The sequence below is a fragment of the Chelonoidis abingdonii genome, chromosome 5 (assembly GCF_003597395.2).
Source record: "Chelonoidis abingdonii isolate Lonesome George chromosome 5, CheloAbing_2.0, whole genome shotgun sequence".
NCBI lineage: Eukaryota > Metazoa > Chordata > Testudines > Testudinidae > Chelonoidis > Chelonoidis abingdonii.
The window spans coordinates 58878056-58893691 of NC_133773.1; the positions used below are offsets into that span (position 1 = coordinate 58878056).

Consider the following 15636-nt stretch of genomic DNA (forward strand, 5'->3'; position numbering starts at 1 on the left):
TTCTGTTAGATTAAAAAAAGATTAATTATTAAACAATGTTGTTATTAACAATGTCTACTCTGCCTCACAGTTTGGACTGTGGTGTTGTGAACTAGAGTGTACACCAAAGTGCTATCCTGTAACTTTCCCACATGGACACTGCAGGCATGAACTTAAGGGTCCCAAGTTTGCACCAGTGTAGTTCTCTTCAAACAGGGCTACACTCACACCAACTAGGGACCTTTTAAGTTGGTGCTGCAGTGTCCACACTGGGGAGTTTTAGAGCAGCACTGCAGTTCATTCCCCTGTAGTCTGAATGGCAGAGGTATGTAGACATGCCCTGTGATGCAATTCTTTATTATAAAAAGTAAGTCTCTGAAACTCTAACCCCAACTTAAGAAAAAAGGAATACAATTTAGTACACTTTCAGTGTAATATATTATAGCATACTACACACTCGGTTACTTGATACTAACACTAGACTCATTTTGTCAAGGACGTGCACGTTTTGATCCTGATGATGCTTTTAAGTCACTTGTGTTGAGGACAATGTATACTCAGTGAGTCAGAATTCCTCCCAGTTCCCCAGCATGCAGGGGAGCAGGTCTTCTGCTACTTCTTTTCATGAGAAGCAGCATGCTCCCTTGGTGTCCTTGGCCAGGTCTGTTGGTTCATGCATACAGGGATAGGGCTATGGCCTTGCTTCCTTTGCACCCCTTGCAGGATATATGACATCCTGAACAGAAAGAGCAGTCCCTGCTGTAATGGGGAGCAGGAACTGCAGTTGTGCTCTGAGGCTGTGCAGCAGGGATGCTCAGGTTCCTTGTTTCCACCCCTTCTCTTGTGAACATATGAACCTCCAGGACAAAATTTGCCTCCTCTTTTGTCACTCTTGTAGTTAAATGCCTTGTATCATTTTGTGAAGTACAGGTGCTAAATCAATATGCCATCTAACAATTAGCAAGTATGCTGGGTAACAATAGGAGCTAACCTACCTGTGCTTAACAGCAGCAAAACTTTCATTATGGTATATTCTTCAAAGCTAATCTGCAGGCGAACAAACTGCAGGCTGATCTGGTGCATTCCCTGGCACAGTTCAAACATTGCAGACTGGCGCATCCTCTCCCTGCAAAGGAAAAACAGAACAGCAGCATGTGAGAATGCAAATACATAACAAAATCCACAATGGCAACTCATGCATCAGGAAAGTCAAAGTACAACCTTCCAGTGAAACGCAGCCAACAGAGAACTTCAATAAAGCTTGCAGCTCGTTCTTATTTAGCAACAGATTTATGGCCTACAGAGATTGTATGTGCTTCATCTTATTGTGAGTGGCAACCTCTTCTACGTGCTCCAGGAATGAGAAAATACAGAATGCAGCCACTTTAAAACTAGCTGACCTTTCCAAATTCTAATCACTGCATTCTGGCCTTGGAGGACCCAGAACAGAGTCTTTTTAAGCTGAGAGGCCCGTCATGACCTAGGCTCATAAGTCAATTTCCCGGAACAAGGAATTTTCGTTAACCGGGCTTACTATAGGTAAGCTGGAGTAATACTATATTAGTGGGAAAAAGCTACAGAAATAAAGATAAATATCATTTGAAAACAAATTTGAGATTTAAGTTTTGAAGATATTAGGAATAACAGACTAAGTAAAAAAAAAAAAATGCAAAATAAGGTTGTCAGTGTCCTTTCAATTTTTTTCTGGCTGAAGGCAACATTGACAAGACAGTGTTCCAAAGGAGACGTATGGGCTGCGATATCTGAGCCCATATTGTGTAATGTTTTGAATCACCTACGCAACTGTGCTCACTGTATAGCAGGGAATTGGCTAAGTTGTGCAAGTGTAGTATGAGGGGAAGAAATATGGTAACAAGAGGAAAGATAAAGTATATGGTCAGTTTTACACAAAAATGAGGGGAAGTCAAGAGAGATTATTTCAGCATACTGGCAGACATCTTGACTTTGACATCATCATTTTGGATGGTGCTCTATTGTAAAAATACAGCCAGCAATTTCAGGAACGGAATGAGAAATGAGGCAAGTGGCTTATAAAAATAAAATTAAATGCATGACTGCATGTTATCTCCTTCAAATCACTGTCATATACCACAAAGGAGTTAGCAGCTTAATGCTGTGGATAGACATCTGGGTATTAAAGAGGATATCAGGAATAAATAATAGTGCATCAGCTATTCTAGATTTCTGCTACCTTTAGCATTTGTCCACCACAAATAACTTCTGTTTCAAAAGCTATTCTAACTATTTTCCTGGCAACACAGAAGGTCAAGGTACAAAGATAAATGTCTGCTACAATAAAAGTGAATCTGATAAACTTAAATAACTAGTAGATAATTTATGTTAGAGTTTAGTGTAATTCATTGAACTGCCTAAAGGAAACGATTTTTAAGGTGAACAAGGAACTTTTAGGTATTTAGTCAAACTGTTGCAGTTCTGCTATACTGGAATACCAGTGGCTCACAAAGTATATATATTTATGATGCCTTTATAAAGAAGAAAATGCCTTTTTGTAATCCCATGAGACGATCTGAAATGAGGAAGTTTATACAAACAAAACTCTTATTAACCAATTTTTTTTTCTATTTTAAGAGAAGTTACATAACAATATGTCAGCATACCAAACCATATTAGAGATAAAAATTTTGAGGTCATAGTTTAAAACAAACAAATTCTACTTTCTCTTCATATCTCCAAGTAGCTCTTTTCTTAGGCAATCTCAGACTAAACTTCCTGTATTAAAATTTCAGACAGCACTAATTAGAACTTTGCTGTGTTTAAGATGCTATTGCAAGACAAAAGAAAGTGAACAGCCATGAGGACCTGGGTTGCTTGCCTCACTTGTAAAATTAGAACATAATATCGGTGTATAATAGAGCACTATAATTGTTTAATGATCACTAGCCACTTCTTATTGATCAGCAACACTTTTCTGTACTTACTGAAAATACAGGGGCTGGATTAAGTTCAACTAATTATTTTAACCAAGCAAAATGACTTTTCAAACATACAAACTGGCTGGTGAAAGAGAAGAATCATAATGTATGCAAACAAAGACTTATTAAATCTTCTTGGTGTTTTCTCTTTCCTTAGGAGATTTCTTTTTCTTCTGAATGCAAAGAAAATGTTCTCCCTCTACATTCTCTCCTCTTTTCCACCCTCTTCCTGAGATTTTGTAAAGCCTTCTAGCTTAGTTACAAGTAGTCGTGCCATGTTATTTTTAATTTGCCATGATCCATCATGGACTAAGGATATGAAAAGGAACAGGAAAATCAAAAGGAAACATTTCCAACACTTTGAACACTGACTAGAATATTCTTAGACTTTCTTACTAGAAAAACTAACGAGATCAACAGTTATTATTTATTAAGTACCAAAAGTATAAAATATGGAAAAAGACATAGTCACTGCCTCAAAGAACTCACAATCTAAGGCTGCAATGTTTACTCTGATTGAATATAACTTATTCATACAGCAACCCCTATGACTTGAATTGGACTATTCATGTGAATAAGCCCGACACACAAGTAAGGATGTGCAAAATCAAGGTACAGAATATTAAATTGAAATAAATAGACAATTTGAAAACTATGGTATAATCGGTCTACATTCTAACATTTCCTCTTTTAGTATTGCAGTAATGGTTGAATCCTGATCCTCTGAGTCATTCCACCTTGCTCATGGGAGTCTGGAGACAGTTAAACTATTACTGCACCAGGATGTACATCAAGTATCTCAGCATCTATAGTGATTACGCTTTAAAACTTTTCTGGTTTGCCTTAGATAGGCAATATTTCCTACATTTTCCTTCAATCTTATAAGGAATACTTAACAAATGCTGTAAATACTAAGTTAATGTTATTAAGTCACCAAACGCAATTAGGAATTTAAGGATGCTCATTCTATTCACGATGCCACAGAGCAATCCATAATTCTTTGGGGCTGTGGCATGCCACAGTTTGTGCATCAACCCAGGAAAGCTCTGCATCAAGCTTCTGCAGAGGAGCAGTGGGCAAAGGGAGAAATGAGGAAAAATGGTCCTTTGCCATCTGCCCACCCAGAAGATCCACAGGACAAGGCAGAAATTTGCATAGAATGGGAAAAAAATGGGCCCAGCTCTACCTTCACATACATAGGGTGCAACCCCTGCGTGAAGTCGATGGAAGATCTGCATGTGTATCTAGGGGAACATTTTATTTATTTTTTACTGTATTAATGTGCCTGTGCAAAATATAAAATCACAGATAATTTAATTCTAAAATAAAACAATATCATTTGAAAATCCAGTCCAGAGCTAAATCTCCCACCCCCAAACCATATCATCAGGCAAAAAGCTGGGTAAATAGAGCCCCGAGGCCTAACAAACTGTTTATTTTGGACTAGTAGGAAAATAATATGCCCTACATCCCCTTCTGTCCACATCTAGGGACTGTTTTTGTCCAAATCAATCTCCATTGTTGTGATAAGGCAAAAAGAGTAAGGCAGTCCCCTAAGGTAGCCATGGCCAAAAATACATAGGGATTTGTAGTTCAAAATCTACACCTTGAATTGCAATTCAAAATGAACTGGAAACCAATGTAGCTGAAGTAACATAAATGGCAAACAGAAAAGTGAGCATTACTGCATATTCTGCACTAACTCAAGTTCCTAAGTGGAGCCCCAAGAAAAGCTCATTGCAGAAATGCAATGTGCAGGTGACAACAACATAGGTTAAAGTTGTGAAGTCAGCTTCCAGAAGGAACAGTTAAAAATCTCCCTGTCAAATTATTATGAAAAAAGCATTCCTGGCTACTAATGCTACTTGGGAATTTTATTGTCTCTCAGTTATGTATCTGACAATATTATTTAGATTAGACAAAACTAGAGAAGCATCTGAGGAACCAGCAGGAGGCATTAACAAAGCTCAGTGACTGGCAAGAACTATAGCTAATGAAATTCAGTGCGTCTAAGGTTACGGAATATTCTGGAACCACTGATAAAATTATTTCTATCTATTCATATACATACTCGTGTTCTAAATTAACTAACTAGTGATGAGCTGCCAAAATGTTAATAACCGGTTCCCTACTGGGTCTTCGGTAGCACGTCCTTCACTGGCTCCGGGTTTTCGGCGGCACTTCGGCAGCGGATCCTTCAGTGCTGCTGAAGACCTGGAGCGAGTGAACACCCCACCAGCTAAGTGCTGACCCATTAGGGAACTGGTTATTAAGCGTCAACCGGTTGTACTCACCCCCCCACCCTAACTGCCCTCCCAGGGCCCCACCCTCTACCCAACTCACCCTGCTCCCTGTCCCCTGACTGCCCTGACCCCATCCACCACCACCCAGACCCCCGCAACACCCATGCCTACTCAACCCCCCCGTTTCCCGTCCCCTGACCACCACCCCCCAGAAACTCTGCCCACTCCAACTGCTCCCCACCCCTTACCCAACCCCTCCTCCCATGCTGCTCAGGGGAGCATGTATGGATGCCATGTGGCCCGCTGGAGCTCGAAGCCCCACCCCCTTACCTTGCCGCTCAAAGCGGCAGGAGCTGCAGAGTTGCCCAGGAGCAGTCCAGAGCGATGGCACTGAGCTCTGCGAGAGAGGGAAAGGTGAGGGAGGGGCCAGGGGAGCCTCCCCAGCTGGGAGCTCAAGGGCCAGACAGGACAGTTCCGTGGGCCGGAGTTTGCCCACCCCTTTAACAACCGGTTCTAAACTGGCTTCTAAAATTTAACAACTGGTTCGCGCAAACTGGTACGAACCGGCTCCAGCTCACCACTGACTGTAACCCTACAAGTAAAAGAGGAAGGGTTCAGGATTTCATGAGCACCAACACACTCATGAGATTATCCCTGGTGCTGAATGCTCAGCTCATGCAGCTGGTCACACTCTAGATCTGGTGTGCAGATTAAGGTGAGAGGACTAGGTATTCTACTGTAGGTTTCTGTGTTGCGTTTAAGGTGCTGGCTCTAACTTATAAATCACTCAGTGGCCGGGACCTTCCTACTTGACAAGCTACCTGTCCCTGTGCTATACTGCTGCAGTCAGTCAGCTGAGGCCCTTCTGTTCAAAAGACAAGGTGTAATAGGTAGAGCATTCTCCAGGCTTGCCCCCAGTTTTGGAATTCACTTACCCCTAGACTGAAATTGCCCAAAACTGAATTAATAGTATTGAAAAGGGACTGAATTCTCCTATTTATCCACTCTCCTAATACACAAATAAAGGGACAATGATATTAAAAGGTAACATTTAAATATTATAAAATGAAATACATTTTTACACAGTGCATATTAACCAGCCATAAGACACCTCTGAGGCCAAGAGCTTAGTAGGATTTTTTTTAAAAACAGATTTGTATGAATAATTAACTCATTATTAAGTAATAATTAACATTTACTAAGATGAAAGTTTTGTAAAGGAAGTAATTTCTCATGCTTCAGGGCATAAACCAACCACTAACTGCCTGGGGCTAGCAAGAAACTTGAAATTCACCTACAGATGCCATGAAGTCAGATAAATATACTGATCCATATACACATAAATTGTAGATTAGAATAGATGCAGGATCCTTCACAATTTTAGCCTGACTTGCTTATACACAAGAAATGGACCATGCTGTAACATCCCAGACTTTACATCTAACACCACAAGCCACATCATTATGTATGAGTGAATGAAACATCTTGTGCTCAATGCTGTCTCTGTTTTCTTATTCCTCTACCCTCTCACCTCCTTTAACAGGGTAGAACCTTTTGACTGGACAGCAGGAAATGAAAGAAGTCCAAACCCCATGAGTGCCAGGAATGGGCGGGGGAAACTCCCCTGTATTCCTTATCTCCCTTTGGTTCTCCGTTTAATCATTGGCTGGGTAAAAGGGGAAAGGACCAGGTGATTGGCTTCCAGGTGCCCCCCACTACCTATTTAAAGTTGACCAGACTTTTCAAAAGCCTCTTAGGGATGTCTACACTGCAACACCAAGTCTCAGAGCCTGGGTCAATTGACTTGGGCTCACAGGGCTACAAATAGCAGTGTAGATGTTCCTGCTTGGACTGCGGCCTCAAACCTGATGATGGGGGAAGCGTCTTGGAGTCCAGGCTCCAGCCCAAATGTCTACACCACTATTTTTAGCCTCGCAGCACAAGTCCTGCAACCTCGAGTCAATTGACCTGGGCTCTGAGACTTGGTGTAACAGGTTTGTCTTTGCAGTGTAGATGTATCTTTACTCTCCAGTTAGCTGCCCCACCCTCCCTTCCCTTAGTTGAAGATTAGAAGCTGTGAGGCTTATGATGCTGTGGGTCTGACCAATCATCTGTTTCTTCCCCACTGGGCCAAATTGGAATATGGTTCAGTGGGTTTTTTCACCTTCCTTCCAACCTTCTGGAGCCACAACTGGATTAAAAACAATAGGATTCAAGGTTCATATAAAATGCAATTTGCCACCAGTGTCTAGGGCAGGTAAAGGCTAAAAAGGCCAGAACCCAGAGGTAAATAAGATCAGCAATTTCACAGCTGGACCCTACGCCCATGGGGGGGAGGAGACTTTACAGACTGAGGTCCCCACTCCCAGCCTCTGACACTCCACCCCCCTGGTGTGTCCTTTGGGGGAGTGCGTACAACAGAACTGAGTCTAGGGTAGACTCTCTTCTGAGTTATAGTTTGGTTTGTGGTTAAAGTCCTGTGATCTGCATTGGAACCAATTACATGATTAGTATTTGAAAGCAGGAAAAGGGCAGTGTAGTGCCCCTCACTGAGATGTAATTAATACTCATTTAAACCCACTCCATGTGTCTATCAGACATTTGCCTGTTTGGCCTGGTCAACATCAAAGAGCATATTGAAACAGTTTGTACCTTTATTAGCATAAAAATTATCTGATTCTAAGCATAGATTGTTACAGTTGTTTTTTGTTTTGGGGCTGGGTTTTTTTACAGATTCTTTCTGGTTCTGTCATTAGTGTTTTTCTTTTATTGATGTATGTTTGCTTAAAGCAGACGCATTTATTAGTTGCGATCTCAATTATTCATTATTGTTATTATTTATCTAGTCTCCTATTCATACTGTGTGCAAATACAGACTTCTTTACTTTACTTCCAGGAATCACTTGCAGATGTTTTGACATGGATGAGCTGAGGATAATGCTGCACAAAAAACTAGTTGCCAAATAGAGAAACAATGTGAGTAAGGTAATATATTTTATTGGACCAATTTCTGTTGGTAAGAGAGACAAGCTTTTGAGCTACACAGAGCAATTCTTCAGATCTGGGAAAGGTACTGGGTACAGTTTTTAAAGGATGCCTTTTTCTTGCTAACTGCTTCTTCTACTTCATTTTTTAGCCATTGTGGCACTTTTTTGGTCCTCTTACTATGTTTTTTAATTAGCAGCATACATTCAAGTTTCCATGCAGCTTGCAGGCTTTTTGACTTTTGTGACTGCATTTTTTAATTTCTGTTTAACTAGCTTCCTCATTTTTTACTCCTGAGGGAATTCTGTGTCATTGCACAAACGCCGAACTAATGTCCCCCCCCAGATGCTCCCCCATAGAATAATTGATTCTGACAGGGAGGTGAAGGGAAGCCATGAGAGGGGTCACACTGCATTTACACCTTTCACCTATGGGGCTGATGTGGCACCAGAAGAGAGGGTAGTTGGCAGTAAGGCTAGAGCAGCCAGTCGTGGAGAAGGAGGAGGCAGAAGCTGCCTTCCTCACAGATCCCTGTCCATGGGGCCAGGTGAAGAGGCAAAGGATATGGGGTGATGAACAGAGTAGGCCACACAGGGCTGCTAGGGGGTCACGCAGACTGGGGTTCAGAAGGTTTAGTCGTGGGAGCATAGGAATTAGTGGGGTGACAACACTGAGCAAGCGGCTGAATGGGAGTGGGATTGCAGGGCCACATGGGGACTGGGACAGATGTGCTTGATTGAATGGGAGAAGCTAATGATCAGTCAGGACAATCCCTCACCCTGCAAAAAAAAAAAAAAAAAAACCCTGTTCCATACTTTTCCCACCCATACCCCAAACCTCTCCAGGTTCACTCCTAGACTCCTTCCCAGCAATTACTTCCCTCTTCCTCAGCTCCTCCGTATCCCTGACTCCTTCCAGCCTTTGCACTGCTTTTGAGGGGTGCAGGAAATAAATTTCTGTATTGTAGTTTAAATGAATATTACTCAAAGTTCTGTATTAATATGCCTAATAAAGAATGTATTTGTCAAAACATTTCCTGAATCTTTTTGTTGTCTGTATTGTTACAGACATACTCGCTGATGGGTATTTTGAAATACATTACCAAAATAATTGAAACTGGCGTGATTATATTATGTTATTTTGACAAATAATATACGCAGAATTTTAAAATACTTTGCGAAGAATTTTTAATCTTTTATTCCCCCAGCAGTAATTTTGTCTAGTTCTCCTTTCTGAAGTTGAATGCTACTGTGGTGGGCTTCTTTCGTACTTTCCCCTCAGCCCCCACAAGGATGTTAAATTTAATTACATTATGATTGCTATAACCAAGAGATTCAGCTATATTCACCTCTTGGACCAGATCCTGTGCTCCACTAAGGACTAAATCAAGAATTGCTTCTCCTCTTGAAGGTTCCAGCTGCTCCAAGAAGTAGTCATTTATGGTTTCTAGAAACTTTATCTCTGCATCCTGTCCTGATGCACCCAATCAATATGGGGATAGTTGAAATCCCCATAACTGAGTTTTCTATTTTTATAGCTTCTCTAATCTCCCAGAGCATTTCACAATCACCACCAGCATCCCAGTCAGGAGGACAGTAGTACATTCCTACTGCTACATTTTTATTATTCAAGTATGGAATTTCTATCCATAGCAGAAACCAAACAACAAAGGCAGATCCTCTACTCTAAAAGTATTGAAAAAAAGTATTTGATCAACATTTGGAATTCCACTGTGGGTTATGCATGCGCATCAGGCACCCAGAGTCAGAGAATTTGAAAGTAGTGTCTGTTGGTCCAGGCATGCACCCTGGCTCACCTCGTGCCTCCGACCAAGGTGATAAAGGACAGGGTGGACTGATAGCCTCTTCAATTCCTTCTCGTAAGATCCGAACCAGTGGGGAAAGAGGGTGGAAAGCGGAATACAGATAGGGACCACACAACTCAAAGAACCTCCAGTTACAGGTAAGTAACCTCCTCTTCTCTGAGTGATGGCCCCTGCTGTATTCCACTGTGGGTGATTGACAAACAGCACTTAAATAGGGGGAACGTATGAGGATGAGGGGGGTAGGGTAGAGCAGAGAACCACTATCCCAAAAGAGGCATCAGCAGCCAAGTCCTGCACCAGGACATAATGCCTTGCAAATGTATGGATGGAAAACCACATGGCCACTTTACAGATGTCTAGGAGAGGTATGTCCTGAAGAGGCTCTATGATCGTTGCAAGAGCTCTAGTGGAGTAAGCTTCTACCTCTGTAGGCGGAAGGAGATTCAAGGGCTGATAGCAGAATAAAGCTGCAAACTATTTACAGCTGAATTAATACTGTTTTTTTCAGAACAGCAGCAGAGCTGAGGACACTAAAGTTTCCGACCTGGAGCATGTTGTAAGTGACTAACCTAATTGCGTTCTATGATGAGATAACTGGCTCTGTGGATGAGGGGAAAACAGCGGACGTGTTATTCCGTGACTTTAGCAAAGCTTTAGATACTATCTCCCACAGTATTTTTGCCAGCAAGTTAAAGAAGTATGGGCTGGATGAATGGACTATAAAGTGGATAGAAAGCTGGCCAGACTGTCAGGCTCAATGGGTAGTGATCAATGCCCCCATGTCTAGTTGGCAGATAGTATCAAGCGGAGTGCCCCAAGGGTTGATTCTGGGGCTGGTTTTGTTCAATATCTTCATTAATGATCTGGAGGATGGTGTGGATTGCAGATGATATGAAATTGGGAGGAGTGGTAAATACGCTCGAGGGTAGGGATGGGATACAGAGGGACCGAGACAAATAAAAGGATTGGGCCAAAAGAAATCTGATGACGTTCAACAAGGACAAGTGCAGAGTCCTGCACTTAGGACAGAAGAATCCCATGCACTACTACAGACTAGGGACCGAGTGGCTAAGCAGCAGTTCTGCAGAAAAAGACCTAGGGGTTACAGTGGATGAGAAGCTGGATATTAGTCAACAGTGTGCCCTTGTTGCCAAAAAGGGTAATGGCATTTGGCGGTATAGTAGGAGCACTGCCAGCAATCGAGGGATTGATCATTCCTCTCTATTTGGCATGTGCGAGGCCTCATCTGGAGTATTTGTGTCAATTTTGGGCCGCACACTACAAGAAGGATGTGAAAATTGGAGAGAGTCGGCGGTAGGCAACAAAATGATTAGGGGTCTGGAGCACATGACTTATGAGGAGAGACCGAGGAACTGGGATTCATTTAGTCTGCAGAAGGAGAAGAATGAGGGGGATTTGATAGCTGCTTTCAGTCACCTGAAGGGGTTCCAGAGAGGATGGATCTAGACTGCGGCTCAGTGGTACCAGATGACAGAACAAGGAGCAGTGTCTCAAGTTGCGTGGGGGAGGTTTAGGTGGATATTAGGAAAAACTTTTTCACTAGGAGGTGGTGAAGCACTGGAATGGGTTACTTAGGGTGGTGGTGACTCTTCCTTCCTTCAACGTTTTAAGGTCAGGCTTGACAAAGCCCTGGCTGGGATGATTTAGTTAGGGATTGGTCCTGCTTTGAGCAGGGGGTTGGACTAGATGACCTCCTGAGGTCCCTTCCAACCCTGATATTCTATGATTCTACGAACTGAAGAGGCAGTCAAATGAGAGAATTCAGAGGTGAGTTCAATGCTAGGGGTTGGGCTGCGAGGCCCAACCCTGAATATAGGTTATTCAGCACAGAGGCCATTTTACATCATCTTAGGTCCAAGAAGCTACCTGGTATTTTATAGGAGTTAGTCCCTCCACCCCCTTCCCCCGCCTTAAAGTTAAAAGTTATTAAAATTGCAGCTTTAAAATCCCTGCATATGTGTTTTATTCTCTTGCATGAAAGAGTTCCAGTTTCTTCTTTCTTACAAGTGATGCTGATTCAAGCAGGTATCTATTGCTTTATTTTCCTTTTCCACCCCAATCCCTTTATTGTAAAATTATGGGTTTGGCCACTAAAATGTAAATATTCTGAAGAAGCTGTTACCAATGACAACTTTTGTTTATAAACAAAGAAAATATTTAACACAAGCAAAGGAATCAACAACATGTGTATGTACAAATCTAAGTAAATACACGAACTTATTAGTGTAAGCTGTGTCCTCCCACTTCCCCCTACACACTGTATGCTGCTATCTCTGGTAGTGTTATAACTAAATTTACCCTTAAACATTTTGGGTCAGAGACAATATATTATTTATCTACAAAACACCCTGTTTCTATATGTGTATAAGCAACGTAATGGTGTAATATATTCTTTTCTCCTTGTATACTAAAACAACAACTTTGATAATCTATGCAGTGCTTATAATGGTAACAAGGTGCTATTTACAAAAATGTTAAACATAAATTGCACCACAGTCCACAAAGGTCTTATTAAATACAAGGTCTGATTTTCCAAAGTGTGCAGGCAAAAGTGCAGAGCCAGTTTTAGGTGTGCCGGAGCTTCATATATGCAAAAGTGCACATATGCCTTTAAAAATCTAGCCCATTACATTGCTATTACCAGGAATAAACAACAACAAGCCCTCTAAGCTAAATAAATAGGCTTTGCATTGTACCTGAAGTTAAGTGAATGAATTCTAAAAATAAGAGTTGTCTCTTCAGAAAGCCCTTCTGACAAACCTGGAGAATGCAGTCCCAGGAACAGAAGTTAAGTGAATCACAGCTACCTTAAGGTCTCAGCTAAGTGCCCTCCCTGAAACCACATATCTATCAACAGAGGATCTAGCAGAAGCCTATAGTTCTTTGGAAAACAAGAATTTCAGTTCCTAATCCTGTAACAGAAATTAACAAATTAACTGCTGGCTGCTGTTCCTCCTCTGCTTCTCAAGGAAATAGACATAAGATCAGCAAACTCTTCCTTCACTCAAAATAAGGTAAAATTCTTATATTAGTTACCATTCTAAACCACTTGGCACAGGTTGCGTTCACCAATCAAATGTCTGTTTCTATGCAAATAAAAACTGAGTAGTGGGCAGCTGCTGAATTCTTGTTAATTCCAGCTGCTGACTGCTAGGCCTTTTCTGCCACTATTTTAATGGAAATGGACTTGCTTGGGCAAAATGAAGATAAGTGTTTTAAAATAATGACTTTTACAATAAATCATTCATGTTCAGACTTCTGTTTTTATGAAAAGGAGGGGAGGCACAGCCCACTGTCAGCTACTGCTGGTCCTAGTGGAAGGGCCAGACACAGTGGGACTGGGGTATACAGACTCTACACATGGCTAGCATTGCCAGCAGCACCAGTGTCCCCAAAAGGGACCACCCTTGCTGTCCCGCTGTGAGTGGAAACGTATGCTGTATCCACTTCCAAAATAGTGGAGCTCCACATGGAAGATGCTCTCGCAGGAAGTCTTCTGGAACAACCAGCTAAAATTCCTGGAGTTTGTTGCAGCAGAGCCCCTTCATGCCCATCCAGCATGGGCTGTGACTTTAAGCCACAATCAGCCCTTGGACTATAGGAACAAAAATACATTCCCCTGATTTTAAATGAATATGTCCTCATTGTAGCAGTGTTATACCATCACATTAATAATACGTTAAGTTTCTCCCTGGAGAAGGTAAAGATATTTGTTCTACATTGCCAAGGATCATATCAATTTATATGTAACATCACATCACTTTCCGTTTTTAAAGCACATTAACTCTGATAAAACTCACATTAGGATTCACATTAAAATAATTAAAATCATCCAAATATTTAAACCTAAAAATTTGGAATCAGTCGACTGTGGCATTCAAAAGTCACTGCATTTACAGACAAACAGAAAGACAGACACAGAAATGCCATCTAGTTGAGTACAGGGCCATACTTTGCTTGACCAATAACTATTCTCAAAGACCATCCAATGAAATAAAACCTACAGAGCAACTGCTGTTTGTTGCATGTTCATAGCAGTATCAGATATAAATCTGCAGGTTTCCTTTTCGTGTACTTCATTAGAATGACACTGGTTTTTGTACTGTACATAAAACTAAATGCTTTGATACACTTATCTCAGAAAGTGGCCTGAACTGATCTTTAAGGAAAGTAAAGAATTAACATGTATACAAACGTCAATGATAAAGCTGTGCATGTCCACACCCACTTCTCACCGCACTGATGTTTCAGATTTCATGAGCTCAAGTCCTCTCTTGACAGGAGATATATGGAAGCAGATAAATTACAGATAGAAACATGCTTGCTGATCCTCTAACAGATCAGTGATCACAGGTTTAGCCTTTTGTTAGCAAAGTATGAATATTATCAAACTGATAAGAACAAGTGTCTAGACAATAAAGGAAAGAAAAGGGAACTTAATGACTATTAGATTTAAAAGATCACAAAATTGTGTTAAAATTAGACACTATTGGCTTAATAGCTTGAAATCTAGACTAGCATCAGTACTGTTGGGGTTATATTCAACCCATGTGAAATGCTGAATGGAATAGTAATGGTTTTTGATAGACATTGAAAATCTAAGGAATCATCTTTTTTCTTCCCAAACATGTATAGTCAAAACACATCTGGTGCTCTTAAATATGCAGCGTATTTAGTTGCATTTATCCTCCTTACTGTTACTATAGAAATCAGAATACCAGGAAGAATTATAGGCTTCAGCATCTAAAGGTCACACAGAGGTAGTTGTATTATTACAGCGTGTTACGCAACACTAATCTGAATGGTCTCAGGTTCCCCGAATATTCTATGAGAGGATGTCAGGGACATAATAAAAAGTAAACAGGACACACATTGTCTAAAAAAACATAAAATTAATAAAATTCAGATTTAAAATAAAATTATAGCTACAATTAAATTCCAATTTACTAGCTTTTAATTTAAAAATTCTGATGTTCCTTAGTATTGCCAAATCCTCTGCCCAGTCACATAATCTTGTCACTGTTAGTGCAGGAGCCACCTTGGCAGCTCCTGAAATCTGAAACAGCTTTTCTTCATCTCTCCTCTTCATCTGCTCACTATCCATTTTCAAATCTCATCTGAAAAATGTTTCTAATTCCTCTCTTACTCCACTTTCATTATTTCAAACTTTGCAACTGTGGGAGCCACAAAGTGTTTAGTATAAAGGATGCTATACAAAATGAAGTTCTATTTTACTGAAAATTAGTGTTCTGCTTTACACTAAGGACTGGGCTTTGTATATGGAAATGAATGTATTGGTTTTTATATGGATAAGAGTTAAATTTATATAATGCAAAAATATTGCATAACAACTCAGAACAGTGGCTAACAGTGTGATATATTGTCTGAAGTCATAGACTAAAGGGATTACTACTCACTAGAGAGATTTTTTCATTCCAATGTCAATAAATTGGCTAATAATGTCTTTTTCTTATCAATTTAAAATACCAGCTGGAATAGTATGTTTTACTGAACCCTTAAAAATGTATGTCAACACTAATTATGCTGCAGCTTCAGTTACCTTCTAATGAGTCTTTCTTACTGTAACTGACTGAACATGGTGACTGTGTGAACTAATAGCAGAGCTCCA

General features: G+C 40.8%; 1 protein-coding gene across 7 annotated transcripts in view; it reads right to left on the reverse strand.

Annotated features, from left to right (window-relative positions):
- Window positions 1-15636, reverse strand: part of NR3C2 (nuclear receptor subfamily 3 group C member 2) — a 651149-nt gene that overhangs the window by 399621 nt on the left and 235892 nt on the right. For all 7 annotated transcript variants that reach the window (XR_012655961.1, XM_075066312.1, XM_032793226.2 and 4 more), the window contains exon 7: window positions 975-1105. Coding sequence is in view for 6 of the 7 variants with exons in the window: in XM_075066312.1 (XP_074922413.1) it covers window positions 975-1105 (131 nt within the window). In the remaining variant the exon portion in view is untranslated. The remainder of the gene's footprint in view (window positions 1-974; window positions 1106-15636) is intronic.